Source organism: Pelecanus crispus, chromosome 21 (genome assembly GCF_030463565.1).
Source record: "Pelecanus crispus isolate bPelCri1 chromosome 21, bPelCri1.pri, whole genome shotgun sequence".
In the NCBI taxonomy this organism is placed as follows: domain Eukaryota; kingdom Metazoa; phylum Chordata; class Aves; order Pelecaniformes; family Pelecanidae; genus Pelecanus; species Pelecanus crispus.
Window position 1 is genome coordinate 1683257 of NC_134663.1, and position 26164 is coordinate 1709420.

Sequence of the window (26164 nt, forward strand, 5' to 3'; positions counted from 1 at the left end):
AGGAAAGAATGTCAGGAAATTCACTTGAGAAGATGTATACAAGAAGAAACAAAAGGTCTTATATATTAGACTCTATAAAATGGAGCACTGCTTAAAACAATCAGAATTACATGAACAGAAAGCAAAATCAATCTATACCACTTGTTGACTGAAGCACACACTGAAGCTCTGACTTCAGCGTGATCCCAAGACGGACTGCACAACTGCCCGCTGATAAACCTTTTTCCAGGACTGGCATGAACGAAGAGAAAACGCTGAGAACTTGAGAAGCAGGGGTGGGGAAGTAGAGACTACTGCGCTCCATTAGGCACTATGCAACACGTTCTCTCTTTTTTTAAAACAGGCTAAGCTCTGCCACATTTCCTCCACCCAGTCTTCATTTCACATTTTCAAGGCTGAACTGTAGCCATTTACAAGCCACACACAGGACTTAAGAGCCTTGACTAAAGCTGAACGCAGAGTATATTTTATGCAAGGCTATAGGTTAAGGATATGCTCTAAAAGTCACCTAAAAGCAGTGTAATACTTTCTTAGTGTGAGACAAAGGAGTGCACCATGAATAACTGCTGGGTCTTCCTAGGAATAATGCAAAGTAATAAAATTACTTACACAACTTACACAACAACAACAACAAAGTGCAAAACACATATACAGAAAACAGCACTGTGCGCTGGAAAAAATACAATCCGAGCCAAGTACGAGAAGCGCTTTACCTCAATAACACAATGAGCTTCTACAGCAGCCGGGGCTAGTCACACATGGGGCTGGCTGCACGCTGGGACAAGAATCTGCGGATAGATCCGATACGTTTTTAGAGGTGAACTGGTGGGCTGTCTGAGCTCACGGAGCCTGGCACGTAGCCGTGTGCGAGCCCAAGGTGCTGCCGTGACTCAATAGGTGTGCAGTACCTCAGCTCAGCCAAGCTGCTCTGCACCAGACCCGTGTTTGTTTAAGCTGCGGTAAAGGTTTCTTCCTGATAACAGAAGTGAAGGGAGCCTGCCGGCAAGTCAGACTAGCAGATAATGCAGCTCAAAGAAATGCATCATGTTATTATGTCACTGTCAAATACACTGCTTTTAAAAACGTCTTTTTAATAGTGAAGCCCTTCTTCCCTTCACAAATTTCTTCAAAATGTTCCCGAAACAAGCAGCTGTACAAAATGAACAAGGTTAGTCTTGTGAAGACATGCAGATAATCGTCAGTGGCAAGGCTGAAAGTTTTCCTCTGGTGAACTCAATACTCAACTCGACATTTCTGAGAGGAGAACTCAGGCCTCCCCTTCCTCTCATTTTCACCACGCCAAGGAAAAGCAGAAGTACTGCCTCTGATATCCACGGAGTGAAACAGTCTCAGCAACACAAAAAAATCGGGTCCAGAGATCCAAGGCCAAGGTACCCACCTGGCAGCCTAACAAAGATGACCAGCAGACGAGGACTCATCAGTTCAGCCGATTCCTGTGCTATACAACAACTGCCTCGCTGCATACACTCCAAGCTGAATGAGGCCTCTGTTGCACACAATTAATAAACATATCTATGGGGAGAATCTGTTGGGGGGACTGAAAGCCAGAACTGTCTCCTCCCTAGGCCAACTCTGCATCAACAGTGAAAGGAATGGCTCTGGTCCCACCAAGCCTGTGCCAGCAGAGACTCTGTTATATTTAAATCAACATTTGCCACAGCAGGGGATTATCAGATGCTCTACTTAAATGCTGGATTTTCTTTTCTATTTTGATGTTTAACTCATAAAAAACAGAATTTATTTGGGTTGGGTGCTGATGCCTGCAAGGACAGCTGCTCACCAGCTTGGTTTTGCTTGCCATGTGAATGCATGAGAAGAGGATTTAAAACCTTTTTCCAGTCTGCCCAGTGTCAGGATTTGGGTTTTCTTACTCTCTTACTGCTGTGGCAATGGACCCAGAATGCCCCAAGCCCTCAGCAACCTCCCAAGGCAGAGATGTGCAGAATTTTCTCACGTTCCCTTCTTCACAGAGGCAAACTCTGGAGATGGGAAACGTGCTAACAACGGCTGCAGAGACAGAAATAGAGGGTGGGCTACGGAGCGATCGAAGACGGCTGACCCGGAGCTGCATGTAAACTGAAAGGCAGCACAGTCTGGGAGCAGAGCCGTGGTGCTCCAGGAGATGGTATGTGGTATTACCACACTTAGAGGGAGGTGCCTATCCTGCCCGTACAGAATTCACAATGGTTTCATCATTTGCTAAGGCTGTCTGAACTGTTTGAAAGGGTAAAGCAATAGGTAATACCTCAGTTACTCGGTTTTCTTGACTGCTGTTGCCACGTGAGGTTTTATTATTAGTAAAATCGGGCACATTCAATAGTATTTCACGCACAAGAGATGGACTTTGGCTCCACGAAGAGTGTAATCAAATTCTTGGAAAGAGAATGCAAATTCAGAGAGATGCTCCTTTATATGTCTTTTACTTAAGACCCAGCTGACACAAGCAAGTGAAATTTGCTGCTAAATGAATCAAGACAGTACAGTGCGTTTCAAAGCAGCATTAAAATCAGTGCTTGCCTCAGCAGGATTTGGTGCTCCTGGTTCATGCCTGTGTAACATTAAAGCTGAATTAGAATACCCCCGTTCTTAATTTGTAATCCTCCTTGATTGTTTGCTTTTGCGAATGTGTTATTCAGCTTAAAGACTATTTACTAAAACTGAACTGTACGAGCACGCAGAGCATTGTCAGCATCACACGCGCTTCCATTATTTGTAAGTTAATTTAGACAAGCCCAATTTTAAGCCATATACAGCTTAGATACATTTAAACTATGGATCCAAACCTTTAACCCATATTCTCCTAACTCCTTTTATGCGTATTGCGTGCGGAAATTAACGCATGTAAGCAAACCTTATCTGGGTATTTTCATTGCTACTGGTGACGAGATATGGAAGCCTTACTCATTCTGGAACAGATGGTAGAAACGGAAATCTCTCCCAACAAAACTAAACCTGCTCTAGAGGAATTGTCTCTAGAGAACCTCTCTGTGAGGTTTGGTCTTGATCGCTGTATGATCTCTCTGTCATCCTGGCTGTCCCACCCCAAAAATAAATTAAAAAAAAGTATTAGTATGGGAGGCACCACTGGCAAAGATGCTGACTGTGATGACAGCTCAGGAATTCTCAGATGTGGACCCGTAATGCTGCTGCTTGGTTACACTTTTTCCTGCACAAAAGCACAGTAACGGGTTGCCACGGATGGCACATAATGGCATAAATATGCCTGGGAAATGCCGATATATTTAGTAACAAGTACCTCTGCCTACCAAGAACTGCTCAGATCCACTCACTCAGTTTTAAACAAGGAAACATTAGCAGCGGCTAAAATCACTTAGGTGAAAATGTTTGAGGAGTGACTAGAAATGTGGAAAGGAATAGTGGGAAAGAAAGGCTCTCCCTCCTGGTAATTCTGAGGAACCTATGAGGTCAGCCATCACTAAAAAATATCCCTGCCACTTCTTATAGGACTAATGACAGGATTTTTCAGATTAAGCTATGGTGTAGATGAAGAACAGTTATTTTTAATGCTTCTATCCTTAGATTTAAGAAATCTTCAGCACCTCCAAGCTGCAGAAAAACAATTCCAGAGATGAAGATTTATGTTCTTGATAATGGGGCAGGCTCACATAAATAACTGAGCCAAACTTAAACTTCATTCCAGTTGTAAAGTGTCTGCCTCTTATTGAGCTGCACTGCGTGATTAGAGGTTTGACTATATCAGTCATTCATAGCCATTGTCAGAAATAAATCGCTAGATTAACTTGCGACTATGGCAAGCACAGAAAATGCGTGCTCTTTGGGAAAATAATGTTCCTGAACTTCTGCACTTGATGGAATAATCAAAATCTTCCCAAAGGATTCAGACAGATATTGGCATGGTAACATGAAAGCGTCTGGAGTGTCCTATCCATTTTGTTTTCAGTTTGCATTTCCAGGTCCATGCAGAGTATGGATTAAAAAACCCAAACAAACAAAAAACAACTGCCACAATTAGCATCTATTTTGCATCTAATGTAAGAAAAGATGAGCTGCTTTGTCCGTAATTATTTCAAGCCTTATATTTTCATCTAGGGCTTCATCCAAACTCTGATGAAACAAATTCTTGGATCAGAACCATCGATTTGTTGCCAGCACAGGGTCTTGAAACCTTCTACACTTCTCAGTACCCACATGACAATTATTGAGCAAGACTTACTGGCTATCTCAGTTATTTCTCATCCACATGTTTAACAGGGCAGGTTGTCTTTAACTTGAAAGTACCAAAAGAATTTATACCTCAAGCTTACTGCCACAAACCAGAGCCATTACTTATTTGAATCTGGTACCCGGTTTCTAAAGACACTGACCTACTTCCAGTAGACTGTTTACGTGGATGAGCACAGAATTAGTCTTGCATCCTGAGCCTTTATGTGAAATTTTATTATCCAAAGCAAATATGACCTATTAAGATTTACAGGCCTTATTAGCAGCAATAACAATTTTACCATCAACATCAGTAAATCGGGGTTTATTGAGAACTCTACAACTTTTATCTGTAGAAAGCAATTAAAATGTCGTTTTTTCATTGGATATAATTCCTAACTTTCATAAAAGACAGATATCCTGTTTAATTGTTGAGCATAAAGCAGTGTAGTTCAAATAATTCTAAAATTCTCTGGAAAATTCAAACAGCATTGACTGAGAATCACCATTTTTTCCCCAAGTGGCCAAATTCCAGCAAAGATAGCATTTTTGGCTATTTAACTATACAGAAATTGGAAAACAGTCAAATGTATGCAATTAGTTCAGCAAACCGTACTTGTTGGGTAGAAGTGTACCTATCATCCTTTGTTTCTTTTGGCCTCAAATAAAACACATAGATTTTATACAGTTTTTCACTTGAAAACTTTTTGCTCACCTTTAAATGCTTTTTTTAGAATTAGTAACAAAACCAAACTGACATACATGGTAGCATGCTCTTCAGACTATGAAAATGGGCAATGTAGAAAAATGTGCTACCATCTCCTAAGGAAGGAATTAGGATCCTTACCATTAAAGAATGTTCCTTCAGTGAACATACAGCATAATGCAAGACACAAGGAGTACGTGAAGGCTACAAAGTTTTGAGAGTGTATATTAGGCAACTGAACAGAGAAAAAAAATTGGTGGTGGGTGAAAAAGAGCTGAATCCAATAGCTTTGACTAGAATTGGGAAGCCTTTGCCAGTGTTTACACGGCGGACAGAAAGAGACCTAGAGCAGCACGTCTGGAAGGAGGATGGGGGAAGCGAGAGGAAGATGACCAGAATTCCAAGGCACTGAACAAGGCAGAGTTCCTCCAGGAAAACGGGGCTCCCAGCTCCCCAGGCTGACACACACCACCAGGACCACGCGTCAGGTATTTCCACAGCCCAGAAAGATACTTTGCAGTCAAGTAGTAGCCACATCACCCTTTGTTTCACTTTGTACTGCTTGTTTCCAGCCTTTCCGGTAACTCAGCGCTTGATTTTGGGCGTTTTATTAATAAAAACATTCACTTGTTTTACTATAAAGCCTGTCTAGTTTTGTAGAACAAGGGGAACCAGGGTGAAAGGAATAAAAAGTGGGAATTTTTACCACAGAGATAGCAAATCTGAGACAGGATGCACTGGCAATCTGGAGGGATATGCATTCAGGAAACCTGGCTTAGCAGTGCACGTCGTCCGAGAGAACCAGGTCACTGAGGTTGCCAGCTGGTGGCTTTGGGGAATCCCTGCAGGCAGCGATCACCAGCCTCTGCAGAGAGCAGGAGCGATGAATCCCTCACAGACCAAGGATGTTTAGGCAATTACACCTTTGGAAGTTTGGTTTGTGTACAAAATAGGTATGTTTACCAGAATACACATTTCAATAATTTTGGCAATTCTCTGTAATGCAGTATCCATTTTTCTAGTAACACTAAACAGAGTAAAAATAATGCACAGCTGAGGAGAATGCAGTAACAGACATTTGAATGACAGAGTAATGCACGTTAGATGCCTAGCTACGAATTCTTACCATTCTTATTTCTAACGCATTTTCCTTTTGGTCTTTAACACTTCTACCTGATTTTCAGTGTCTTTTGTGCCCCAGTTTGCTGCATTTCTCCTCTCTCTATTTTCAATTGCATCTGCTCAGCATGCTGCTTCTTAACTAAAAGGACACATTTCTTTGGAGTTTATTTTTCCCTGCTTCTTTTGTTCCTTCAGTTAGAATGTACCGCAGCAATAGTGGAGATAAGGGGAAAAAATAACTTCTGAGTGATACTATTTGTCTTACTCATCAAAAGATGCTAAAGAGCACGCTGCGGAGCGTGCAATTAGACATACAGCGCAGTATTTCCAGGGCTGCTCCGCAGCTCCAGCCTGTGGCTGAGCCTGCGCTACAGCCCGACTGCGGGGACTGCAGCTCACCCACGTACCAAGAGTTAGATTTAAACTGCTGACCTCAGCCTTGCCACGGCAGTACTGGCTGAAGACCACCACCACCAGTCTGCCTTTTGGTAGGTAAGAACAGTGTGATGCCGTGCTAGCTTCCACCATCAGATTTTCTTTGTTTTTTTTAATGCCTCTCTAACAGATTTTTAAACACAACCCACTGAGAACATCTTCCCCCAAGAATACTCTGGCTATTATAATTTTAAGGCATCCCCATTAGTTTCGTGTTAAGATTCAACTTTCTTGACAAAAAGCATGTTTAAAGCTAAGCAAAAAAACCCCAAATTATTACTTGCAGCAAATTTTCTCTCTCCAGCAACAATTTATCAGAATATTTTCTTTTTTTTTTTACTTTCAACAAGAAAAGTCATTTCTGAGAAAATAAATAACAATCTGCTTTCAGTTTGTAAGCGTAAAACTTGAAAATTGTATCAAAACGAGGATTTTTTTCAGCAAACGTTCCTAAATTCTGATAGAAAGCCATATATTTAAAGAACTTATTTAATAAAAAAATACGTATTTAAAGCAGTCTGTCAGAGAGAACACCGTAACCAACAGCAGACCTTGAAAACCACACGGCAGCTCAGCCCTTTTCGCTTGTCCCGTCCCCCACCAGCCGCCAGCAGCGGCACTGCCCCAGGCCTCACCTCAGCTGCAGGGACTCCCTCAGGTGGCCGGCAGTGGAGCACGATCATCCCTTCGATAGGAACCTCCTTCCCTTGTGGGTCTTGCTCAAAGTTCTTCCGTAAATCTGCAGAGGTTAATGCAATAATTCATTACACCTCCAAAAGCCATTCCTCCCCAAACAATTGTACGTGGGCTGCAGAAGTGAGCAGCAGCACCGCTTTGCCGTATGCTCGAAAGTGTGTGCATAAAGCAACGGACAAACGGGAGCTACTAATTCCTCCCAGATGAGAGGCAGAGAGCCCGTCATCTACAGTTGTGTTTCCGTTTCTCCACCTTTAAGAAACGATCTGTGTGACTACAGAGACAATCAACGTCAGAACCCCCAAACTCCGTGGTTCCGGTTGTGCATTCAGTCTCGCAAGCCATTGCCCTTCCGAAATGGCGCAACAACAGCAGCATGGTACTGTTAAGGTGCTGTTAGAACCAGCTGAATGAATCCAAGACTGGGTGAATAATTTTCCTAGTACATGCTACTCCAGATGAGTGCCAGGGTATTTTATAAAATGTTCTAAGCTAGATGTTTTCTTCAGATTGCCTACATACTGCAAGCTGTAGGGAAAGAAAGGAAAGGACTGAGAGCAATTCCACACATGCCAAATTGGCTGATTACCAGATTGCTTCATTTCAAGCTAATAATTCAGGATAAGAAATGGGGCATATTGTCTCAGAGTCACGCTGATGTGGCCGCGGCACTTCTATGCACAAGTGTTTGGGTAAACCAGAACAGACACAAAGGAAACCCGCATCCAGCGCCACTGACCTAACCCAGATATGCCCATGAATATGTAAAGTTTTGCTTGCTGTGAAAGGAAAACAAAACAGAAGGAATGTTACTTACTACATATGCTTTGAGAGTTAGGATGTTTCCATTAGACATACTCATTTCTTCAAACAGTGTCTCAAATTCCACAATGTGGATTTACTGATTTAATTTTCTCCATTGCTTACACTTCATGAAATACACCCCCTTAAACAGCAGAGGCTCTGAATCAGTTACACTTCAATATATTTTATAAAATACATTAAGACTTATTTTAGCAAGCTGGTCAACTAGAGAAAGATGCACGCAGTGCGTGTATTCTCCTTTTTATGATTCTTTGTTAATGTTGATTTTTTTTCCACACAGATAACCAATATCTTTTCCAGTATCCTATTTAAAAAGTCATTCATTAACAGTTAGGCTGCAGTTGTGCCTACAAATGCCTTTATTAGGATGAAAAATGGAGTAAGATCCATCTTCTCATTTTCTCTGCGTTCCACACTATCATAAAGAAATACTTACCTGCTTTTTCAGAGAAATATAAAGTGCTGTAATGCTTTGGACTCGACTCACAATTCAGAATCTCTAGGCTTTAAGTGCAAAACAAAGAAAAAAGGAGAGAAAGGAAAAAAAAAAAAAAGAAGTCGACACTACCACACTATGCATCACAATGACAGGTGCTGTGAAAAAGTTACGGGTTTGGTATGCTACCACAAATTGGCCCTACACATTCTCATCTCTAGCCCTCTAGAGGGGATTCCCCAAGTCAGAAATCCATGCCCCAAATTAAGTAGCTAGGTTGTTCACCACCGACAGGATGACACAGGTCCGTGAAAGGGTGAGCCCTGGAAACTCACGGCGGGCACTTCACAGACATCTGTTGGCAGCTATTCATTTTTTCTGTCTGGACTACTAACAAGTCCCATCATCTCTGCACTCAAGAATTGCGGTTCTTTTCATAAAAAAACGTGGCTTCAAGTAAAAGTGGCCCAGCAAACGGGCAGTACAGGAACACAGTTCTCAGGCGAAACATTCGGCTGCACTCAGTGCATCACATAAAGCAGAAGAGAAGAGGACTCTGAGTGCCTGCTAGGTTAATGTGATATCTGCACTTATGGATGGCAGCTGGGATATGGTTTGCAGAAGAACTGGTACCACACTGATGGGTTTAAAAGTCCCAACACACGGCTCCACCTGCTTCTGCTCGTTCTGATTTTTACTCATATTGCCGTATTACGGAGTTGGGAAATCACAGTGCGGAGAAAAGTCAATAAAAATTCAATTCAGAATAATAGTCCTTTGCAGCTTAGCAATACGGGGAATTATTAGCTCATTCAATGTTATGACAGTTAATGCAGTAAAATAAAAAATTGAATTTACACATATTTACACATTCAAACTAAATCAACCAACAGAAAAAAACCTGTCATTTATAAAATCAAGAAGTTGTTACGCTGTCCTATTACTTATCTCAAATGTTTATTTTAAGTTATGCTGTTAAAAGATTTATCAAGAATTGCTAGAACACTACCTGATAAAGTTACCATTCAGAGTTTCTTGCTTGAGCCTCCCCCAACCCATTCCTCCTGCCCCTCATCTCCTTCCAAGAAGCATTTCTCCCAATTCTTTGCAGCTTGTTGCCAGCATTTCCTGGGACTAGGTCTTTAAAGACCCAAACCGGTGATTTGAAGGAAAAGGGTTCACAACAGATTGCGGGAAAGTAATTTCCTGAATTCTCTGCTTGCAGCACTGCTGCAAAAGGATGGTTTCAGGCTCTCGTTCTGTTAGAACAATGTAGATCTAATTGCAAGGTAAAAACTGGATGAGGCTTTGAGTATCTCCACAGTCTCATAGTAACAATTGTATTTGGGTTCTGTCTTTTCTATGTCCCTCTTGCTATGATGGCATTTATTGCATTTTCCGTTTTTTGCGTTTTTCAAATAATGATCTGTCAGTTGTGAGTTATAACACCACAGCATACTATTTCAGATATGAAGAGCAGAGATAAACTGAACACTTCCCATCTGGGGACAACGGTTGTCCTCTGCTCTCCACTGTATTAAAAATTCTGGAATGAGTCTTCTATGCTAAAAGAGATTAAACCAAATAACCTCCCTTCCTCCGTAACTCTTAATTAGTCTACAGTGGTGTTATGTAGAACTTTACATTTGTCAGGCTACAAGACCAGAGTTATTCCCTTTGTTTAAGGTAGGATGTAATGAAGCCCACTAAGCCAATAGTGACAACTACCATAACCACATGGCCGCCTTCAAAACTGCCACTGGTAATGACCCTGTCCCTGTTTGGTATAACTTAAAATGTATAAGAGATACATTTTAACTGAATAATTCACAACTCTGCACAGTGGAATTCCTTTCTAATCCCATTATGGCAAGCAGCAGGCATATAGAATCATTTATAATATATTATATCAATTATATCATTTATAATATATCAATTCTATGATTCTATAAGTAGCTTAACAGCACAGTGTAACTATGTAGGGTCCAATTTCTTAATACTGCATGTCACACCACGTGACTCCATAGGTCATGCAACTGGCTCCAAAGTCAAAGCACGAGGCCTTGCAGGAGGCATACGAAAAGGCAGATGGTAGCACCTGGGAACACACACCAGCCTCAAATCGAGGTCACAAGGGGGATGGCAGCGAGATGGAGTAACCCTACCAGCCAGAAGCTGATGGAGAGGATCGCTGTTAGCCGTCTTCCCACACGAGAAGGGCTGATCCTCTGCGCAGTGTCTTCCAACACGGGAAGCACATGCTGAGCTTCCAACTTCTCCATTGCGACCCACCCAATATATGGGCTGACTCCGAGAGGCTCCTGTCCAATTTTCCAGTCGAAGGATGAAGTGCAAGAATAATACTTTCACCTCGTTACAAGAAGGAAATTTTTCCTAAGCCGTTTTAACTTGCCTGAATGACAGATTCAACCATCCGATCTAGATTTCACATCAACTAGGTAGTTAAAAAAGTAGAAGACTGCCCACCTTGCTTATGAATGATTTTATTATCTTTAGTAGTGGCTCTTATAAATGACTATATGAACAGCATTTAAAATTACTTTTTCCTAAACAATGTATGCTTAGTCCTATAGAGAAATGACAGAATTTCTGCAGCAGTCTTAGTTCTGTTTAGGATGTTTGTATCTCATTTCCTCAGAGAAAGGAGGGAAGATATTTTTTCCTCTACTGATTGGAATTATTCAATTTTTCCTACTTTTATCTCATTTCCCCCACAGCTTATCACACCTGACGACCAATGATATGCTTCAATATTGAAAACCAGATTTAAAATACCATGCTACAAAAGCTTCTAATGTATTCTTGCATTTTTTTTTTATACAAAGTGTAGAAGACAGACATTGTGAAATGTTTTTTTCATATTTTTTAGACCCCTGTGATCAACATGGAGCAAAAGGGCACTTTTCAGGGGATTTTCACTTTGCATTAACCTTTTTTATTACATTGCATTGTTGTGACACTGTGCATATGTAATCCAGAATCTCTGAAACAGACTTTCTAAGCGTAAATGCAAATCAATCAATCCACATTAAAATAAGAGAGAGCTCTGAAAAGAAACATGGCCTGCTTTCGGTGATATTGCTACAGTATGGCCTTGCACAGACAGCAGCACCTTACCAGCATCCATTTATATTTAACCCTAGAAGAACAGTATGTGGCCATACCTTACAGAACCTAGACCAGCAGAACAGTCACCGTACTCACAAGCTATGCGGACAGATGCCTTCCTACTCTTTGAGGTCCCTAGATGGCTCCATGCAACACACTGGCACCAGTAATCTTCTGGCCCATGAAAATCTTCCACCTGCTGCCTCGTCACATTGATGAACACCTCTCGAACTTTCAATCCTGAAGGGGAAAGATACAGAAAATTAGCTGATGCAGGCTATCTCACTCGGGCATAAAGCTAAGGTTAGCCAAACCTTTCCTTTTAATTAAACAATTCCATTTTTAATCAAGGCAAAGCTTTAATTACTTTGACAATAATATATTGCCACTAATTAAATTCTAAAAGCTGAGGAGGTCATAATGCATTGAGTTACAAGAATTACCTACCCACTGCGGTCTTTGCAAGAATATAACACATCCCTCAGAAACCTTGTCTCTTGTGCCTTTTTCACCCAGAGTGTTTATCTGGAATTTTATACCGTAATATACAGTAAAATTCTCTTCCCATCTAACACCTCAGTGTCCTTGAAAGACCTTCTGAAGTATCCTGGTAGGCCCCCAACCAAGTCAAGCAGCCAGAACTACGCAGGTATGACAGGAACTAATCAAACGCCCCAGTGCCTCCCAGCCTGCTCCAGCCGCTGCTACCGCAGCTCCACCCAGCAGCCGTTTCCTCACACGGGAGAGAAAAGCTGCGCCTTACGCTGCAGCGCAGGGAAAGCTCAGCTCAAGCCATTACAGCCTGGAAGGACGAGGCAAAAAAAAAAAAAAAGACGGGAATAAATTTCACAGCTCACAACTGGCAATGGTGCTCTTCGCCACACCATCCTTCTGGGAGCAGCGAACCAGCTACAAGGCTGAAGTCTTGCCTTTCTTAACTTTCACCGACGGAAGTGTTTGTAACATCAGACAGATACCTTGCTTATTTTACTGGGTTCCCCGAAGTATAACCTTGCTAAATTCATCTGCAGCGCAATGTTGTTGTTGTCTACTGCGAATTTGCTTGTTGTTTCTCAGAATGAATGCACACCTCTTTCCGGAGGTAGGAATCGGTTACACCTGAAGAGCTGAGAAAGGGATCTACGGCAATAACCAAAGCTAGCCAGCAGTAAAGATGGGAAAAGCCCTGTGCTTTTTCTCAGCCCGCTACCATTTTCATAACCTCCTGGGCACAGGTGCAATTTAGCAGTATTGCCCTTCAGAGCAGAAGCGCTCGCTTCAGCCAAAGCTTGAAGGTAATACAGGACACCAAGGAGCCCTGTAAGCCTGACACCGGATTTTATACGCTGGGGATGTTCGCCGTATCTGCAACTACCTTTGCATGACAGCCTTGGGGAGAGGAAATATAATCCAAATCCGGGTTAAAAGGCATTAGGAATCATTTGAAAGAGCTAGTCAGAAAAACATTAATTTGAAAGTAGAAAACATTCATGCCTACTACTTTCTTCTTTCTCCTCCTGTGCAGTCCCAAGATACTTATTTCCCCTTCACTGGAAATGAAGGAAAACTCAATCTTAAAACATTTCATGCCTGTGAAGTTTATAAAGCAGCAAGAAATTTCTAAACCTGGACTCCATAAAAATTGGCTTCCACTTAATCTCAGGCATCATTAACAGCTGGGTATTGCACTTCTGACAGGCACCGGGAAGTCACCGTGTTCCTGTGGTAAACAGGAGAGACGATGCCCACGGGGGACGCTCAGTGAAGAGGGGCAGGGAAGGTCAGACAAGCTTTAAATACTATCAAGCAATACACAATTTTTGTTCCTTTTCCAGCAACAGGCAAAGCAGATTTTTACTTCTTTTCATTTAGCCTGTTTGGCTTGCCCTAATTCACAACAATACCTAAAGACACGGACAAACCTGCAATAGCTTCCTAACTTGTCTCAATAATCATTTCAGTCACTCAAATATTTATTCACTCTGCAATAAACAAACAGAGGTTTCCTGGTTGTTTTTATTTGCATTTTGGTTTTTTTAAACATGTTGATGCAGTTTTCAACAAACCTGTTTACAAAACATCCCTTTGTTTTCTGCCATGGTGAAAACAAGCCATCATGAAGTAAAGACAGCACATGGAACTCAGCAGCTCCGCCAGGAACTCCTCTCCTTGCTGACACTGACTGTACAATGCATGATGAAATTGCACCATCTCAATTTAAACATCCAAGCTGCTCTGACAGCGATGAATCCTTGGATTCTCAGTCATACAACCATTTTGTAGAGTGATCTTTGTAAGCTAAAGGTAAGAGCGGCTACAGTAAGTTCCATTAGAGAGCACGTGAGTCCTGGTGACCTGGCACAGCGGGTCTTAACTGGCTGAAGATCTGGCATCCCACCATGCCTATACGACACCGACAGACACGCACCTTCTTGTTACCTACCTATGGCAAATCAAGCTGCCTGCAGTCCCTGAATGATCTCAGTCAAAGCTCCAAAGCATCAAAGCTCCAGAGCCTCCAAATCCAAGCTAATTTGCAGCCATGTCCAACAAGGTTGCAACCCATCTACTTCAGGACTTTTTTTGACAGGGGTGTAAAATGGTGAAGTCCTTGACAGATGCTGACCTTGCTAAGGTGGCCGTCGCTCCTCCAGCATTCTATCAGCTGGCACGCACTGCTGCGCGGCCACGCACATCACGCCCGCCTGCAGACACAGCGCTGCTCTGTACGTCGCTGTGAAGGTACAGCCTCTTGCTGTACCCGGTATCTCTAGCTAGCCTCCCATCCCATGACGAGCTTATTCCCACCATGACCTCCAAAGGCGCACCTTCCTGGGGAAGAGGATGCTCCCGTCACCAGCCGTGAGCTACAGCCTTGCTGGCAGTGCTGCCATTCACCCGCCCGGTTCTGGTACACTGCCTTCGGAACTCTCAATTTCTGAGCTACTCCAGGAATTTTTGGAAGCAGCAAACAGAAACAAGGGTATGAGAACTGCGTATTATACAGCTTACTGGTGCATCCATGCTAACAGCGACAGAATCTTTACTGATACCAAACAAAAAAAATCATCACATGATGATGATTGAGAAGCAGAAGCCATTTCTAGGCTCACTGGTACTGTAAAATTCTGAGCAGTCGTCAGCAAATATAGGCATTTACAGCTTCACATTTATTAAGGCAGCATATTCTCCAGCCCAGCTCTTCCGTTCATTGACACATTATTTAATTAATCTATATATCAGCCTATATTTTCTGAAGCAACGTTTAATGTGGTTTGAATCAGGCAAACAAACAGCACATGATGTGAGAAGCTGGTGGTTCAGCATCTTGAGAATGGGCCAGGCAGGAATTCAGGTCCTTCTAAAGGTCTCCCAATTTGCCAACAGACCAAAATAAATGCATCCAAAATAGCAGAATTACAGAATTGTTGTGGCTGGAAGGGACCTCTGGAGAATGTCTAGTCTTTGGGGAAAGTTACGCTTTGTTTATGAAGAAAGTACACCTATTTTCATTTGGGTTAGAAACAACTACAGAAAGCAAACCTATTGGGAACAGAGGCATATATTGCTCATTTATCATCACTGTATTTCACCAACAAGTATACTCACCTACCCTCTGCATCTCAAGAAATGCCAGAAAAATTGTTCACAGGTAATGTCACAGAAGGAAAAATCCATGCAAATAAAACCAGGCACGTAATAAACAAGAGCAACATTTTACCTGCGACTTGTATAACTCTAATAAGCACTGCAAGTCCAACCCTTTAAATTATTGTGCAAATTATAACCATCATCTTTTGTTATACAGTACAGCGTTACAGAATGTAAAATTATGACTATGGTACTGATATGCTAATAAGCTTTCTGCACTGTTGGATGGTTTAGCTGCAGACAGACTAATGCTGGCAGCAGATGAATAATTGCTCTCCATGTACTAAACATAACAGAGCTGCACAGAACTTCAGCATTTGTCAGCTTTATTTGTTTAAATGAGAAAAACACTGACAGCAGTTATTGCTGTAATCCTTTTATTTATCAGACAGGAAAACTCTAGTTACTCTTAGCAGGTCTGATCCTCTGGTGAAACCAAAAGTTGAAGTATTTGTAAACTAATTCTGAGGTGCATGCGGCAATGTTCAGGCAAGAAAAATAAAGCAGAAGGAAATTAATCAAACTGTAATTATTACATTTTTATCACAGTAGCATCTACCAGTGCAGGCTCTCACTTTATGAGGCAGAGTCCACAGAGAGAGCAAAGCTCCTGTTCTGCCACGTTTGTGGCATGAACGGAAAAGGCAGAACACGGATTACTATCTCTTTTCTGCAACTCAGGAAATAAGGCAGAAGATGAAATAACTTGGTCTCCAACCAACCGACTGTGGCAGTGCAGAGACGGGAACCCGTATCCACGGTAGCTGCAGCACGTGCTGGCTTGCCTGCACTGATTTTCTGCACAAACAGCAGCAAGCCCACAACGGGAGAGACTCAGTGCAAACTCTTCAAGCCCACCAGGACCCCTTACGTTCTCAGGCAGCCAGCACGTGTCGCAGCCCATAACTACAAAGCTTACAAAACTACAAAAATCCTTCCTCTCCTGCTGCTCCTCCTCTTTAAATTAACAGCAACCCCTGTGTTACTCTAAGATTTTTATTTCTGTCCTATAAAAACAAAATCATGTAAAATTGCATTGCATGTTCATCACAATGACAAAATATGCCCGCTGTCTACCAACAGCTGTCCTTCCTGTCCTTTTCCACGTACGCAGTAGTGCTGTAGGTAAAATCCAACAGAACCGTGTGCATTCCAGTGCCATTGCCAAGTACTTCTTGCATATGCCCGGCTAAGAGCTTGCTGGCAGGAATTTATAGAGATGCCAGGATAACATTTCTTGTATTCCGCATTAAATTTCCTCTTGTTTGGGTTTCTTGTTGCTATTTTTCACCACTTTTTCTATACAACCTCTCAGAATTTTAATCACATAACAAAACAGCGGAAGGATGGAAAAGGACAGACCTGTCTTCATGTAGTGTAACGCCCCTTTAGTGAGCACCCCAGCATCACGCCCTTTAACCAGAGGCACCATTCTTGGCAGAAATCCTAGCGCAGTTTTTCCCAGATGGAGCCCACGCAGTACGCAGAACACTGTGCGTGCTTGGTAACAGACATGTTTATGCCCCAGATTTGACTCCAGAAACAAGGGCGCTCCAGTATGCACATTAATTCTAAAAAAGCCCCATAGTCTCCTGTTTACTGAAGGCTAAGGAAGAGCTCCAAAAGGATTTATGGATGTGGATAGATCATGGTGAGAGAATATCCACGCCTGTCCTTCAACACTACACTGTACAAGCCCGTGCTTGCATGTTTGTGTCCTAAGGACCGTTATGGCAGTTTTTGGAACACACAGGCACGCTGAACTGTCTGGACCTGCTTTTGTTTAGAGAACAATACTTTCAGGGTTAGCTCCATCCCTGGGCTAAATTCAAACCTGTGACATTTATATTCCAGATCCCATTTGCTAAGCCTGTGCCTCCATGTCTCAAACCTCAGTGTTACTGGTGTTATTTAAAAAACCCACCTAATGTTACTTGATGTTTTTTTATTCTGTTATTAATCCAAGACTTAGAAAACATAATTGCAGTGTTCACAAGACAGATACTCATTAACCATATGGAAGAAAAACATTTAGGGACGACATTTCTTCTATATTGATTCAGCAATGCCTTCAGAAGTAAAGGTTATGCCTATTAAATTATTTTTGAAAAGGTAACTGTAAAAATTAAAATTCATCCAGATTAGCATTTACAAAGTCTTTAGTATGAAATTTCTTCAGAATGTGTCACTTAAAAAGACTGCCAAACACCACTTTAGGAGATATAACTTCTTTTTAAATGGCATTTTTTCCTCTAAAAAGGAATTTCTTGTATTGATAGAGAGGATGTTATGCATACACTGCTATTTCCAAGACATGGAGTTGCCTAGCAATCTTGGGAATTTAAAAACAGAAGGAAAGCAGTAACAAAACAGAATTGTGACATTACAAGACGGTGCAGCATTAAATTGGTTTGCAATACTTATCGAGATGCTTCTAAATGAGAAAAGATACAGGGTGTGCCGGGAGCACGATAAAATGTGTTGATCATTTTCAACTTTCTCCCTTCTCATTCTCTTCTTTTAGATACATACTTTAACACAATGCATTTCTCCTACTTAACTTTATTACTGACCAAATACGTCTCGCTGCGTGGGGGTGAAGGCAGATCTGAGCCACCACGCTGGCGGTTTATTCAGGGTTCATCCTGACAGGGACATCATAAAAGCGTATGTTTCTCTGCTTCTAGTTCCCACTACAAATTATGCCATTGAAACACACAGAATTACTGTCCCCTCCCAAAACTATTATTTTCTTTCAGAAAGCTCACTGTCTGTGGTCAGTGTTTGATCAGGCCCCCTGTCTCCCCTTGGAGAAGTTGGTGGTGCATATCCAGTTTGTTACCGTCTCTGTGTAACACCTCCTACGTCTACAGTCATTTTCATTCCCTTCCTTTTGCTCATTCATACTAGGCCTCTTCTGCCAGGATCTCTACTCCCCTTCTCTGCCTTTCAGCCCTGTCCTTTTCTTCCCCTCTTCCACCCACTGCTTTCCTTTTTGCATTCTGGGAAACCGCTCCTCCCAGCTCTGCAAAGCTGCGTCTGCAGGGTACACCGCGAGCAGACAGGCGCTGGCTTTGCCGACGCACCAAGCCAACCAAACCGCGTTGCTGCAGGAGCCGGCAACAGCCTGTGCTGCCCCACCGCGCCCTGCTGCCGGGGCCCGCTGGCTGCGCTCGGGGCAGAGCGGACGTCGTCGTGCGACTTTGCAATTAGAGCCGGTTCCCACTCCGTCAGCTCAGTGCAAGCCCGCAGCTACCTGCCAAGCCACACGACTCTCCTGTCCGCGTATCGCTGAACGTGACCTCCTGGTCTTTGCTCTCTTGTGTATATTGTTGACAGGCGCTGCATTCGGCTCTATCTCCCGAAGGACGCGTGAGCCCTTACCTGTAGTCTCATCCATGCTTTCCTCAGACACGTGCTCATTTTGATGGACCCATTCTCCATTGCACTTGAAGAAAATCTGCATAGCTGGCATAGCTTTACAGCGTAAGACAATGGGGTTGCTTTTTATAATGTAGGCATCATCTGGTTCCTCCATAAAATGAGGCAGTGTTCCAGGAGCAGATGGGATAGACTCTGGAAGGGCTTCACTGTTATCATTTCCTGAAAGGGAAGGAAAGGAAAATACACATTTTTTTCACATTGTTGCACCCTTTGTATCATCTCATTTAATTGATTAAATACCATTTTGGATTTTATTAAAAACTGATTTTATTAGAGAAACACCTGTAGAACTCAATAGCTGTCAAGATTGTGCTTTGCAAGGAATTTGACACAAACATACACACAAAAAAATCTCAAATACTTCAAGTGTAAGAACTGTCAAGAAAATTGACAGAAAAGAAGCATCAGACTCATCAGAAAGCTGCATCATCACTATTGCCGATTCTATAGACGGGGAACCGAGGCACAGAAAGATTAAATGAGTCACCTAAGGTCAAGCAGAAAGTCCATGGAAGAAGTAGAAACTAAACCTTATTCTCTTGAGTGACAGTCCAGTGCCTTAACTACCAAATCTTCCTTTCTTTCACTGAATTTAATTTCCTTTAGACAGTTGCTGCAGATTTAACAGGGATCAGAGTGTTAACCACAGAGAAATATATTGATATGAACCGCATTACTGTAGCACTCCAACAGTGGAATAAGCAAACCGTGCATTTCATACCCACTTACAGGAAATTTCCAATATGCTTTTACACTCTTCCCACTTACTACAACCCCTTTAAGGCGATATAAAGGTGGAAAAGTGGTTTCTGTAGGGCCAGAAACTGCAAGACAGTGAGCTTTCTCAGCTTACATCACAGACAGGATCCAAGGGCATTCACTCAGCAATGTATAAGCCTAGGTGTCTTATTTTCTGAATTCCTGTGCTTAGACACGAACACAGCAGCACTGGAATACAAGCTTTTCTTTTACTACAACTCTTCTAATTGAGTCAAATCCTAGTTGCTGCTGTCAAAACAGAGAAATTCCCATTGATTTTTAGCAGCTCTGGGATTTATTTCAGTAGTTTGTCAGTTTTGTGAGAAAATTCAGAGAACAGCAACAAAAATAAGTCAGAAGGGATCAATTTACAAAGGAAGATTAGAAAGTACGGTATATATACAGCATAGGCAAATGATATCAGAGGAGGACACAGTCTATATGCAGATGAAGGGAACACAGTATCAGAGAAAGAGGAACAGCCGAGGGCAACATATATATGTCATGTAACAATATTTTATATGGTTAGATATAATTACAAAAATTATGAAAATTAAGATTAAAAATTATAAACATTTTAATTTTTTCATGAAATTAAGTTAGATGAAAGGTAAGTTACGATGATATGAAGTCTAAAAACCTTCACAGGTCTAGTAGATTACAGAATAAAGAGAACATACTTTGTCTTCATTTCTGTTAAAAATAGGTATCTCACACCTAGCACTCAGTATATCAGTGTGTGCAAATATACACTGTGTATGTGCTGTAAGATCATTATGATTTTCAAATGAGTTCAATGTTTTAAACTACATCCACAGTGTACTTTATAAAATATTATCATAATTTTTAGCTTTTTACTACTGAACATTTATGCCAATTTCCATCTTGTCAATCTTCAGTAATACTACGTCCCTGCAGGCTTTATTAAATCCATGCTTTATAGGAAATAACAAAAAATGTCATTATAAGATTTTGGAGAGGCTTGGAAATCCCATGCTCCCATCAATGCTTCGAGCACTTCACAAGGCAGCAACACGCTTGTGTTGAGGAAGAATAGTGGACAATTTTATAAGGATCATTCAGCAGAGAACTTAGAACGACCCATTGTTATTGCACTAAATTTGCTATTTAGGGAAAGACACAAAGGATGAAATGCCAGCCCCGCTGAAATTAAGGGCACAATTCTCCTCGCAAGTGGCATCCCCATTTAATGATACGGCTTTACATTCCTGTTAAGTGTTGCTGATAAGCACCTGAAAACAACAGGCTCTACACCTCTTAGGGGATTGCTGTGCTTCTGTCCAGCTCACCTCACCAACAGATAAAGTGAGCGAAGCACAGAACAGTTCGTGGTACCACCAGCAGCGTGGGTTTGGGTTGTGGAAGTGGCTCACTCCTAACGAAAGCATTTCACATAAAGAGGTAAGTCAAAATGCATCTTTTCACTTAAATGTAACTGGCACTACATTAAGTGCCCTTGAAAATCAAACTCACAAAGATCACAGTACACAAAAGGAGGAATGGTGTTCTATATCCTATTCCCAACAGACTCACAGATAGCTATTACTGTATTTTGGCATGGCGTACAAATGTAATTGCGTGAATTCACTGTTGTACGACATTTTATAATCCAGATGAAATCAGCATCTGGCAAGAATTTACTTCACTGAGTACAAGAGGTAAACAAAGCAACTCATTACCCTACCCTGTGTGAGGTTAGGCTGGAAGGCAACTCTGTTCCTCTAAGAAAATTCACAAAGGATTTGCATTCCTTGCTGTTTGTTTATGGAGATATTACTTTTCTCCATATGGCTACCTAATCAGGCAGGGACTGCAATGACACCCATTTAATGTGTTGTGATATCTAGAAGCTTTGCATCATAAATATTTAGTGCGATTTATGATACACAAAACTACTGGTCCCTTTCTCATGCTTAAACACAAGAGTCACACAGCAGTATTTCAGATACGTTAAAATAAATACCCTTCTGCATTTAAATGTCGTGCTCTAACCCTAATTAAGATGACGTTTCCTGCCATGCACACTAAAAATACGGTTGATGATTAGACAAGTTGCAGTGTCCACAGCTCCTGGGAGAGGAACAGGCACCATCACACTCTGAGCAAGTGCTACTGCTTGCTTACAACAGGAGACCGATGCCAAGAGTGAAGTTAGATTAACAAACGAGGTATTTTTTTTTCCTTCACTTTCAAAGGCCACCATTTTCTTTTTTTTTTTTCACCCATCCTGCATTTCCTACTAGCAAGGACTCCTTTCTAGCCTTGGAGTCTTTCCAGCGTTCATCTCAAAGCTACATGTTCTTATCGATCCCTGTGAGAGTAAAGTTTGTCATGCTAAAGAAAGGACAGACTTGTACAGAACTGCTCTCAGAGTGCTTTACAAATCTTAAAACCACAGAATAAACTAGAAGACTTTGCTTTAGCAGAAATGTATTTGTTTCACATGCTACCTTCCCAAACGTCTATACAGCAAATAAACGTATTTAAAAACCATCAACATTGTCTGATCTCTGAAACACTCCTGTTCAAAGACCATAGTACACCAATTAGTAGAAAAAAAAATGTAGCACTTGTACAAGCTGTCCACCATGAGATACTCGTGCATTCATTGACAGCCACTGAATCAGTGACTACCTTCCACTTCTTCAGCAGCAAGCACCGGTAAGATGTACCTTCTCTTCTGGTATCACCTTCCAGCTCAGCAGACTCCTTACCCGCGTGCAGGCATGACAGAGCCGACAAACTTCAACTTTCTTGTTCGAGGAGATACTACTCTGATTCCACTAGCTGGTACGTTGCGGAAACCCAAAAGAACTCCTTCTGGTACACTGACGTTCTTTCAATTGTAGCAGCAATAAAATTCGAATTTGCTACATCCTTCTCCCTGGTTTTTTGCAGCTGTTAGAGGGCAACTTCTGACACAGTGGTATCGCTCTGTACCGACACTCACTTTTTCAGGTTGATGGGCCTTTTCCTCAAGACCACAGCAAGAACTGGTCTCTTGATTGCAAATTGCATTGTCGAGCTCACTGCTCATCTTGCTGCTGTATCAATCAGAGGTCATGTAACAGACTTGCACAAGCTTCAGGGGAGTGTAAAATTATGTGAAAAGAGACTAAAGAAAGGAGTATTTGGCCCAAAACGTTATTTCATGTTCAAGTCCTAAGCAATTTGGCTCCTGCAATCAATCGCAAAGCAAGATTAGACAAATTATTGAGGCATTTCAACTCTCTAAAAGCAATCTAGCAAGACTGAAACAGGAAGATGTATTGAGAGCCAAATCTGTGCCACGCAACTCACCTCCCTCACTGATCACTCGAACTGAATGCAATTCCTTGTTTCAGAGGTATGCTTCTTGGAAGTACACTACAGAATGCGAGCATTCCAGAATATAAAATAAAGACACCATATTTACGTCTCTATTAGTGTATGTACACACACACAAAAAATTAAATCTGTAAATAACAAGAGACGTCACAGACCTTAATCGCATCAGTGCTAATTGGACAAACTGTAGGAAGATAATGCCCAGACTGATGTTCTGATATTCTAACAACCAGATACTGCCCATTCTTAATCAGGTAGAACAAATCCCAGAACAAATCAAGTCCTAAAAAGCATTATTTAGAAGGCTATTACTGATGTTACATAAATATACCTGCATTTCAGGATAAATAATATTTTACTGAGATAACTACAGTAGCTGCTGACCAAGGCAAAGCCTCTCCTAAAGTGCACTTAATACTTGGATTTTTTTAACTTAATGCATCTTTCCTTTGTGCATCACCCTTTTTGTACCCTAACTTGTATTCAAATTCATCTGAAAGCCTACTGGAACTTTGTAAGGGTTTTGATTTCAAATTATTAAGGTTTTTCATTTATAACTGTCAGTTTGCAAGATTCAGGCCATTCATAGTTACAGAAAAATGGCTGTTTTAATGCAACAGTGAATGACAGAAGACCAAACTATCAGACACAATTCTTGTATTCTTCATTCCTGGAAAATTACCTTTCAGGAAGTGCTTTGTGTTTTATGTTCTGCACACTAGTCCAATAGGGACTTTAAATCTTTTTATGACAATAATAGAAACAAAAAAGAAAGGAGGAAAAAAAAAGTTAGGAACAAACACTAAATTCTTCTATCTAATAAATATACTGCTGCTAGTTGTCAGATCACATTAGAAAATCCTGATAGCAGCAGACATGAATTCTTCAGTATTTCAGAACTGATTAGGATATAATTTAGATGTTAAAGTGAAATTTTAAAACAATAAAAAATCATGAGTTCTCAACTTTTTTCCCTAAATTAATAATTATTTAAAATAAGTAAGTAGCATTACTTTCTGTATTAAAAAAAAAAAAAAAAGTTAAAAGTGTCCCAAACAAGCCAAGTAACTTGCTGGGAATAAATATGAGTAATCCTGTCGTAACAATTATCCTCCTAAGACTAAGATTAGATTATTATCACGAATCACGAGCACTTTCAGATTATAAATCCAGGTATCAATTGAAGTATTCTCCATCCCCTTTATCCCTCCATCTCCTCCCCTCCACCCCTGCAAAAAAGAAAACAGAGCTGTGTGACAGCTGGAAGCAAAGACTGCTCATAAGTTTCTGAACACAGCCCCTTTTAAATTTTTGTGGGACAAGAAAAACAAAGCTCTAGACAAAGTAACAAACACGATTATTTTCCTACCTTAGTTTCCTCCCACTCTAATGAAGCGTTCCTAAGATCAGAGGATCCCTGCTTTCCCTTTCTGCCTGCGGGATTTTTTTGTGGTTTAGGTTTTTTTCTAATTTATGTAACCGCCCTAAAGACAGTTTCCTTCCTTTATCAGCTGCGCCCACAAGGAGACAAGAGCCATTCCGATACAAAAGCATTCCCTCTAGCTCCTTGTCTTGCCCAGCGCTCCTCCCACTGCTGCCTTCTTCCAAGTCCCCTGAATATATAAATCTTGGCATTAGCACTTGGTTTCTTTATTAGGCTTTTGGACATTTTCTGCACTGCCAGCCCTACTTCCCTGTAGGCAATTCCGGAAAAAAAGCCTTTTCCCAGATGTAAACATCCCAACCACTCTTTTTGGACAGGTCTCTTCGCTAGTTCAAAGACAGTGATGACCAGAGCCCTCGGCACTCGCTTTCTTCCCTTTCCACGCACCTGGTGCTGCTGATTCCTGTTGAACTTCGAACCACCCGCGGTCATTATTTTCTACAAAACTAAATAATGCCAACTGTCCTCCATGCGTACACTTGTTTTTACAGGAAAGTCAGAAGATGAAAAAATTCATATTACAGAATACGTAACTTCCTTATGCATGGAATGGTTTTCATAATGAAATTCGAGTCGTTATTCAGTCAGAAAAGCAACTTAGTGAGATTTGTCCATGTTCCTTTAATCAGATGACCCTGTCCCATATGCAACAATGTTAATTTTTTTGGAAGTCACTCAGATATCGATGCAAACAGGAGATTCTGTTGCCCACATGAAATCCTTTAATGCCGTTGTTATTTCCTCTAGTACACGGATTTACTAAAGCCTATAGGGACATGGTATTTAGCAAAGATTGACAAAACAGGAACAGTGAGAATGGTCAGTAATGACATGCATGCTGATGAGTTTCACTGCATAGTGTTTCTTTAAACTCTATACATTGAAGGGGAATCCAATTATTCCTTACTCAGCACTCCTGGTAAACGGCAGAGGACTGCTCCGTTGGTATGAGTGCCACAGCGCACCCGCGCAGCCGTTCCCACTTGCCTGCCAACCCTCTATCGCTGCACGGTACGGATTTGTGGCACTAGCTGCTGTCCTGTTCCAGACTCCGCAATCTCACAGTCAGTGTTTCCTCAGTGTTTCCTGCCTTTTCTACTTCAGTATTTTCCCCAAAGATATAATTTGTAAACTTAGAGAAATGCTTTAGATTTTTTATATGTTTTTAACTGAATTCCTGGTTTCTTCTAGCTACTGTATAGCATAATGCCAGATCTAGCTTCATTAATGAATATGTCTGCATGCACCTCCGGCACCTGTGGCAACGCACAGGTTTCTATATATATTATCAGTGTACTATGACCACTACTATGCTGATACTACATTTGTCGTATACATTATATGTTTCTTTCAATATAAGCCATTTTATCTGTGTAACCTGACACACACACATAAATGGAAAACTATCACGCAAGCTGTCGGTCCTCCTCTTCTCCAAAAACACATACTTTTCAGCAAATTTAAGAAAAAGTTCGTAAGACTAGTAAAGGCAAAGAACTAAATATTTAATTCACTTGATTGGGGATTAGGAAAAAGAATCTTTAATATTCTAAACTTCAGTTATGTTCTGTGCTGCATGTAGTCATAATATGCTGGGGAAGGAGAAAAATGTTGTTCTATATCTATTTGGTGAGCACGTGTGAATGATACAAAACTATGACACCCAGTGAGGAAATTCTTAAATACTGTTAACTACATATGGCGAAAGCTAGAAAACTTTCTTCCTCCTGCTCCTCAATATTTAAGATGATCACAGTCATCTTAACGTGGGAATGGTATACTCGAAGAGTCATCCCTGGTTACCAGCATGTGATCCTGTGCTCCATGAGCTGCACGGTAAAATTTTCAAAACTGTTCCAGTAACTTGCGCTTCCAAGTCATTTCTGTTACCAAAGGAACTACCAAGACTTTATCCTTGGTGCTCTTAAATATTCGTACCAACCTCTCAACCACTGGTGACTCTCAA

General features: G+C 41.3%; 1 protein-coding gene across 1 annotated transcript in view; it reads right to left on the reverse strand.

Annotated features, from left to right (window-relative positions):
• The window catches only part of UNC5D (unc-5 netrin receptor D), an 88320-nt gene extending 65856 nt beyond the window's left edge, over positions 1-22464 (reverse strand). Inside the window, exons 1-5 of the mRNA XM_075724181.1 lie at positions 22378-22464; positions 22142-22263; positions 18588-18814; positions 11649-11792; positions 7102-7205 (exon numbers count right to left, since the gene is read on the reverse strand). Of these exons, the coding sequence (XP_075580296.1) occupies positions 7102-7205; positions 11649-11792; positions 18588-18814; positions 22142-22263; positions 22378-22464 (684 nt within the window). The remainder of the gene's footprint in view (positions 1-7101; positions 7206-11648; positions 11793-18587; positions 18815-22141; positions 22264-22377) is intronic.
• Positions 22465-26164: the final 3700 nt, after the last annotated feature.